The sequence below is a fragment of the Poecilia reticulata genome, unplaced genomic scaffold (genome assembly GCF_000633615.1).
Source record: "Poecilia reticulata strain Guanapo unplaced genomic scaffold, Guppy_female_1.0+MT scaffold_240, whole genome shotgun sequence".
Classification (NCBI taxonomy): domain Eukaryota; kingdom Metazoa; phylum Chordata; class Actinopteri; order Cyprinodontiformes; family Poeciliidae; genus Poecilia; species Poecilia reticulata.
In genome coordinates, this window is record NW_007615030.1 from 226,484 (window position 1) to 235,041 (window position 8,558).

General features: G+C 40.2%; 1 protein-coding gene across 1 annotated transcript in view; it reads right to left on the bottom strand.

The window, feature by feature from the left end:
- LOC103460423 (acyl-coenzyme A thioesterase 4-like) overlaps nucleotides 1–4,044 on the bottom strand; it is a 57,162-nt gene extending 53,118 nt beyond the window's left edge. Inside the window, exons 1-4 of the mRNA XM_008402575.2 lie at nucleotides 3,829–4,044; nucleotides 2,871–3,072; nucleotides 2,681–2,780; nucleotides 2,411–2,601 (exon numbers count right to left, since the gene is read on the bottom strand). Of these exons, the coding sequence (XP_008400797.1) occupies nucleotides 2,411–2,601; nucleotides 2,681–2,780; nucleotides 2,871–3,066 (487 nt within the window). The 5' untranslated portion in view covers nucleotides 3,067–3,072; nucleotides 3,829–4,044. The remainder of the gene's footprint in view (nucleotides 1–2,410; nucleotides 2,602–2,680; nucleotides 2,781–2,870; nucleotides 3,073–3,828) is intronic.
- Between the last annotated feature and the right edge of the window lie 4,514 nt (nucleotides 4,045–8,558).

The following is an 8,558-nucleotide window of genomic DNA, read 5'->3' on the forward strand; positions in this document are numbered from 1 at the left end:
ATTGTGGGAGCCTATGCTATAATTTACAGTTTGTCTTTGTTATTTACATTTTTATACAATTTGAGCTTTCTGATGAACTCACCTAGTCCGCCTTCTTTTATTTCCTTGGAAAAATCTGTTTTGTCATGTAATTGCGACTAGACGACTGGCCCAGGAAAAAGTCATTGCAGAGAAAAGAATCGACTAGTCGACTAATTGGTGCAACCCCTACTAGACTTTGACTTCTTTGTTTTAAATTAAAAATGGTAAATGTCCCTCAGTGTTCCCATMAATGATATCCATACCTCATCATAAGTTCTCATGATCCCAGCCATTTTTGAAGAAAGAAAGTCTGCTCAAGGGGAAGAGCCACGAGTCTCAGGAACTCTGCATTAATCTGAGATCAGCACCTGAAAACTGGAACAAATGGCTTCCCTGACTGCAGCTCCACGGTGATGAGCAGAGCGCAGTTGCGTCACATTAAATTAGTTTTGCGTATAACACTAACACCTCTGTAACTGTACGTTAAGCTTACCCATAAMAAACAACCTGTCCAGTAGTTCCTGTTATAAAGTCTGGCCACCACTGCAGCGCATTAGCTGCTCCCACACTTTGACCCAGTCTAGCTTCCGACCGGAACACGCCAGCAGTCCTCGGTCCACCTGCACCAGCCCGGAACGTCTCCAGTCTAAATCACACTTTATGTTTTTCTTTTCACTACATACCCGGCTTCCAGCTSTTTAAGTTCTTTAGARTCAAATTAAAAGTACACACACAAAATAAACGTTCACCAACTGACAGAGTAGTTAAGTTCAAACATGCTGAGATTTGAAGCCTGCCGACCAGCGAGGCTAATTACAACTAGCAAATGTGTTCAAAGCAAGTAACTGATGATACTTTGATGTTAAACACAGTTCAGTTTCAAATTAAAGGTAGAAAAAGTCATTAATATTTTTACACCATTTAAATAATATTTTGTCATGGTGGGTAGCATACTTACTGTTTTTTCAGAATCCGACAGTCGGTGGTCAGAAGAAATGGCGGCTGCACATGCGGCCGGTACAAGAAGTGGATCCGTCTCGGGCAAAGCTTAYGTAATGACGTCAGATGTAAAACTGCGTTCAACTTAATTGTTTCACTTAAACGTTTGTTTTAGATAAAATGTGTGACTTTKAAGTTAATTGAACTCATGAAAGTAAGTTGTCATAACTAAAGCCAAACAATTAAGTCAGGTTAAGTAAATAAGGCCATAAAATTAAGTACAGCCCAAAGACACTTTTTAGAGTGCAGCACAGTCCGAGTTTTGTCAGTGGACATYGAGGTTATTCCATAATTGTGAAGTAAACTATTTTACTAGTGTTATCAAATTTACAGCTTTAATACTGATATGTTCTGATATGTCCTCTTAAAGGCAAACCGACGTGTGACATGGATGAGCTCAATCCTGACTGGGTTCCAGCGCTGAATATGGGTCACTGAGGTCAACGGCAACGTCGGACCGACATGGGCGTCAATTAAAGAGGCGATGCAGCAAAACCATCAACAAGTTACTGAGTAAATAATGAAAACACAGTAGAGGAGCAAGTTGGAGAGGCTGAGGAGGAAGAAACCCAGGAGAAGATCAGCCAGGCTGCAGACTGAACAGGAACCATTTGGGTTGAAATACAGTAGGAAGTGGCTGTTTTCTCTCATTTAATAATTTAATGTATTAAACATTCATGAATCGTTTGATTCAAGCACTTCAAGYTGCAYGTAAACAGGTGAAGAAATGAATCACATTTTAAGTAAAAATTTGATACTTAAAATATTTCAAGTAATAAACATGCATGTAATGAAAGATTATATTTTTAAATATTTTATGTGATTAAAGTAAACAATTATATAATCAGGCAAACTGTCAGGTCACTGGGTTTGTTTTGTTCATTAAAATAACATCCACATAAAGTACGTCTACCGCCTGCTGCATTGGGTCCATTGCTGTCTGGGGTGTCACAGGCTATGATGCAAATCTTTGTTGACGGAAATGTTGAAATTTTATATTTCAATGGAAATTGTATATTTCTGTTGAAATATAAACATTTCCGTTCTGTTTTTGGCTGTTCAAGAGCCAAGAACAGAACATCTGCTCTTGGCTCTTGGTTAGATGACACACAGGTGAACTCTGCTTACTGATTAAATGACTTCTGCAGCCACCTGACAGCACTCAAATTTATTTAGCATTATTGAATAAACAGGGGACACACAAACATTTCAAAGTCTATTTTTCCTTTTTTATCCACCCTTTCATTGCGAGCAAAGTTAAATTTTTACTTTAATTTCAATACATCAAGGTTTGCAGCAGCATTAATAAGAGGAAAAATGTTAAGAGGTGTGAATACTTTAGTTACCAACCATCTTGCTTCTAGTCCATCTAGACTGGTTCTAGTCCTACCTGAAGGCAGGAAGAGGGTTGCAGTGAGTCCATCCTCTGTAACTGGGATCCTCCGGACACCAGGAGCCATGTACCACCGCTCCACTTCTACACCGGCCAGTGGGACCTGATCCCCAAAGCCCTCTGTCAGGTGACTGCTGTAGACAGATATGGTGACCACCATGGGGGCCTGGACATTCTTCTTCCTCATCCTGTTGGTAAGAGGAGGGTCAGCTAAGATATTTGTAGTGATATCTGTCTAGACAGGCAGCAATTGCAAGACCAACCAACCTGAGTCCTGGTTTGCTGCCTGGAACTGGCTTGAGGCTCCATAATAGACCCATAGCTTCAACACCTGAATAAGTCCCACCCATACTGCAATCTTCTGAAACTGTGAAGAGGAAGGGGAAAAAAAGTGAAACACTGTCTGCATTTCTTGTTACATGGGTGTGTGTCTGACGTCTGGAGTAAGATCCCACACCGTTCACAGCACCAGCGGCATCAGAAGTGTAGTGGGCGAATGCGTGCCAGCTGTTGCCGTCTTCACACTGATGGTGGGCGTAGATGGTCAACAGGGAACTGGGGAAGCTGTTCTGGACCAGTATAACAAATTTCTCATCCACAAGTCCTCTGGAGGGCTGGACTGACAGCGTCACACAACTATGTTTCTCATCCATCTTGAACTGAYAAAAAAGGATTGAAAGGAAAACATTTAACACTACATATACACTGGATTCATTTTTGATTTGATCTAGAGCCATAACTTGTTTAAAGCACTAATTTTGATAGATAGTATAACTATGTTCTTTTACAGTTAGACTAGAAAGTAGCATTTGCTGCTTTGTTATTTTCTTACATTATTATGGGATAATCTTGAATCAGTGGCGTCACTGAGTGTTGGACAGAACATTCAGTGGTTTGGTATGCAGAGAAACCCAGTAAAGTTAACCCGAATCATTGACTTTCCAACGCCATACTACACCGCTGTTATGATGATTTTGTGCTTAAGCTATTAATGAAAATAATACTAACAAAAAAAGAAGAAATTGACGGTTTTTCTGGAAAACTGAAAAAAGTGTTTTTCCTCATTTTAAAGCCAGCATTAGGATTTCAAATGAATTTTATTCGAATGAAGTTTTCAACTAACATCATTATCGAAGGTTTCCCTATTTGCAAATTGACTGTGAGCCCAGCAACTAGGACGGACTAAAGGAGAGAATGAGCTGCTGGGTCATCATGAAGTTCCGACCTGGCTCAGGTCAGTTGGAACCGGACCCCACYGTGGTACTGAACTGGCAGAACTCCTCYATGCTTCCACTTTACAAAAGATGAATGAAGCGTGGCTTCCTGAAGGGTTTTCCCAGCACAAGCTCACAGCAAAGGGCAGCAGCGACATTTCAAAGCAAGCTGTCCACGCCGCGTGTGTGCTGGACGCTCACCCGTCCGGCTGCRGGCCTCGCGTTCTGGTCTTCTGCTTTATTCGTGTCTCCTTGTAGGTTTGAGGSGTCAGTTGGTCTCCAGCGGCTCCTGCTCCACACCAGCACCCAGCTGAGCGTCGAAACTCCTGACCCAGACCATCACATTGTTTTTTAGTGAATCCGACACGCAGGTTTTAGTCTCCTCCCACAGACACGATACCACCTGCGAACACTAGATGGCGTAAGAAGCCGCCTATGGCATTGGAATTCGATCATGAAAATGTAGAAACAGATAAATCTACTTTGCACTYATGTACAAAGACCTTATGTTTACAAATATGTGAAGGCAAAAAGTAACCCAGATGTCTGAAACTGTGCATAATCATAAATCCAGCCACATTCACCTTTACATTCCAGTTAACATGAACTGAGCACACAAGAGGGAATGCACAGAGACGCCCCTTTAAAATATATTTAAGATATTCACATGCAATTTTCCTCTATGATTAAGGAAATGATCCTGCCTACATAGAGGACAAGGAGAAAATTCATGGGAAGATGAGTTCAGGCCACCTGGTACTCTTGCCAGGGCTTTGGATAGAATCATTTTAGATGGCCCCACCCACCAGTGTAATTACTGACATCACATGCAAAACACGCAAAAGTTACTAGTTTTTTTGGACTATCTGTAGTGACCATTTGTCTCTAAACTTAAATTCAAAAATCAAAAAACTCAAAACTCGAAGGTGATCTAAAGAAAAGGTGAATCAAACTCAAATAGTCACCTGATGCACCGTGGATTCTGGTTTACAGCACAAAAGATTAAAAAGTCAAAAATCCAGTTGTTTGGTTTTATTTGCAGATCAGGCAAAAGGTTCCAGGCTTCTGCTCCTATTCCTGCACCTGCTCTCTGACTGACAATAGAAACCGATATGACTTATTGGCTGATTCTGTAGGCTGGTAACAAACCTCATGACCACCACGTGCAGAACTAAGACCCACCTAKTTATACCGTGAAATACCCACAGCCCAACCTGAAATTCATTAACTAATGAAGTGAATTCCTAATCAAAGAACTTATTCTAAACAGCAAATTAAACAAAAATTCTAATGATAAATCAACTAGGAAATAAACAATAAGAATAAAACAATTTAAATTCTAAGATTTAACCAAAAGAAAAAAGGGGAAAATGGCTCCTACACTATCCATTAAACAGTCTCCCCTTCAGTTTAACCTTATAAGTGGAGATAATGTTATCCTTATAAAATAACTTACAATTAAGTCCGTACTGGCAAAACTCAATATAATTTTTATATTGAGGTGACAGAAGGTTGTTGTMAGCAGCTGCTGAAAGTAACTAATAAAGTAACTTGTAATCTAACTTAGTTACTTTCCAAATCAAGTAATCAGTAAAGAAACTAATTTACTTTTCAAGGAGTAATCAGTAATCTGATTAAGGTTACTTTTTTAAAGTAACTACCATCACTACCACCCACAACATTCTATAACTAGTAGAAAACTAAAAATGTTTACCAATTAAAGGCATAATTAATCTTCTCCCTCATCATTTTTCGTGACCACAGGGGGCGATAGCGTGCAAATACGTCTTGAAGACTAACGAGAAGAACAGTATTTACACAAACTGCGTAAATAGCCCTAAATTTTGAAAAAAAAAAAAAAATCCTAAAAAACGGAAAATGTGCCTCATCTATACAGACTAATAGAAAGATGTCAAAGTGATTCTGAGTAAATAGGTCAGATGACTTGGAAGCTATTGAAGAAAACATTATATTATTTAATATTAAAATWATTTAAAATATTGTAGGCTATATGACTTTAAAATTTAACAGAGGATATTATGTCTCATGTAAAACTATGACTTCGCACTGACAATTAGTCAGTTGGTCACAATTCAAGGCATTTATTGACATTTGTTTGACAGGAGTGTTTGGTTCGGTAATTTGTTGACAGTCCCTAATTGAACCTTCGAGCTTTTGGGCCGGGAGCAGGTGGAGAACTGCTGGCCGACAGTAGCGTCCATAAATCGGATCAACCTTGAGCTAAACTCCGAAAGGAAAAAGCAGAGATGTTTGCTAGGTCCTTTGTGAAAGTGCAGTTTTCCAAACTTATCAAATGAAGAATTACCATGGAGATTGAAAATGATTGAAGATAATAAAGAAATTTTAAATAGGAAAGAGATAGATGCAGGTRTTTTAGATAAAGATTTTACATTGTTCGAAATGAATAGAGCTTTGATTGGAGTCAAGAATACATCTGTAGGAAAAAATGGCATAAGATGATTGAACAGTTACCAGATGCTGCTAAAGGAGTAGTTTTAAAGTTATATAATAAAGTATGGGAAAAAGGGGAATTGTCCTTCAGTCGGAAACATTCAGTCGTTGTACCGATAGTAAAGCCAGGTAAGGATAAGGTAGATGTAAAAAGTTATAGGCCTATAGCTCTTACGAGCCGGTCCGTGTATTTTGAGGCAGTTCGTTTTTAAAACGGAAAGACTCGTTTTTTTGTTTTCCGTTTAGAAAATCAAAATCGGAAATGGGATTTTTTTGCTCGTTATCCGATTTCCCATTTAGCGCCCAAAACGAAAATGGAAAAAACGGATAAAGAGTGGTCAATTTCCATTTACATTATTTCAATTTTGACAAGTGGTCTGACCCGGAAGTTCTTTCTATCTGGCTTACACAGGGGCCGAATCTCACACACACACACACACACACACACACACACACACACACACACACACACACACACACACACACACACACACACATATAGACATAATGTCTATGGTATCACACACATTATGCAGGCTGCAGGCAGACAAGCTTGTTCCCTTCAGGTTTCAGGCTATACTGTAGTATTTTCTGCCAGCCGCAAGTCAGTTTAAGTAAAGCTCCTGTGAGAATCAAATAATACTGGACATCTAGTCACCGAGAAAAATGGTTAGCCTGAGTTTTTAGTTTAGTTTTTTATTTTGAAAGACCAGAGYACCGGGGAGTGGCTTTCCACACCATCCTACAGTCATATATACCAGTCTCGTCTCTGGACCAGCAAGATGGCCACCAGCAATGTTCCCTCTAATTTTTCATGCGTCTGGCCGTATACACAAGCTCCCTGAGCACACTGAGGACCACTGTGAGCAACATCAGGTGTGCGCACGATGGCCCAGCTGATGTATTATAACAGTATTATACCTGTTATAAATCTAGGATCATAGCAAGTTACATGGCTTATTAAAAGAATCAAATTACAGCAGCAACTTCCATTAGTTTGCTTTTAATTTATGTGATTTGCCCACTTGAAATGAAAAAAACTAAAATATTGCTGATCATGAGATGCATAGTATATGTAAGAGTCCTGCTTTGGCCATGGTGAGAAATGAAACATTACACCTTTCAGACATAACTTTTTGTTCACATTAAAATATTCACATTCTGCACGATGAACTGTGTTGTAGCTTGTGATACAGTGTAAATTCCTGTAACAACTGTCTGATATTCCTATATTMATTTGATACGGCTTCTGTACTTCCCATATCTGTGCTCTCTGTCACTTTTTTCAGCAGTTAAAACGGTTTAATCGGTTGTTAATACGTCGTAACCTGTTTTTTCGAGCCGCATTCAAACGCCACATGAACGCTGAGACCATAGACATCAATAGTATATCAATCAAGTATATCAATAGTATTAATGTCTATGGCTGAGACGCCGTGCTGGGTTTACATCTGTGCAGCAGAGCAGAGCTTAGAATCATGGCTGCAAAACGCAAAGAACTTTTCACAGTTTTCCCCCAAACTAACCGACTGAGTTGAGTAAAGCTGTTGGATAATGTTAGCTAAAAGGTGACTAGCTAATAACAATACAGCACGTTAAGCTTGTTAACAAGTAGCCTGKAGGGTATTAATGTTATGTTCAGCTACATAGATTAATCGTCGATGTCCTTCCCTGTTAACTCGTGTGGAAACCACAACGCATATGGRCAAGKCACGTRTATACAATAGTATGCGATGATTGGCTGCGTAGCATAAGTGAACCTATCGTTGTGAGTCACAGGCCTGTCAAAACTGATGTCCGGGCTCAATTTCCAGTTTACGTTGGATCTAATTTTATGCGCTGCATAGATTTTATTGTGCGCTCAGACTGTACGAGCAGTGCGCAATTGCGCAAGCGCGCAGCTTAGAGGGAACGTTGGCCACCAGCAGCGATAAATGGAGGTAAGTTTGTCACAAAAAGTTGTTTTAAGATGCTTTTAGACAAGAAAGTAGCCCTTATTGCTTCATTTACGCACTTAGTTCATGCACTTTTTTGAAATATACTCCGGAGTTTTCGGAGCAGCGTAGCTCCGCTAACGGGGCCAAGCGGCTCCAGGCTCAGCGGCCGGGTGGAGTGTTTACCCCGCTAACCGCGGCCTGATCTCACCTTGTCGTGTTCTGCTGCTTGATATCTGATCGTAGCGTCTCAAAGTGTGACATTTAGAGTTTAATGAGTTTGCATAGATACTGTTTGATACTTGTGTCGAAATATAATATTCCTCTCTGGAGAGCTCGACACTTCTGAAGATGTTAGTATCTTCTAAACATTGACACTGTTCTTGTTAGGATCTGGGGAAGGCTGGCTGGGGCATCTCTAGTTTTTCTCCACCAGGGGGCGCCCAGGGACCTTCGGGAGGGCGTGGACCTGCAGCGGTCCACCTGCACACCTGCTGCCACTTACCCTTGTTTGGAGGAGTTTAT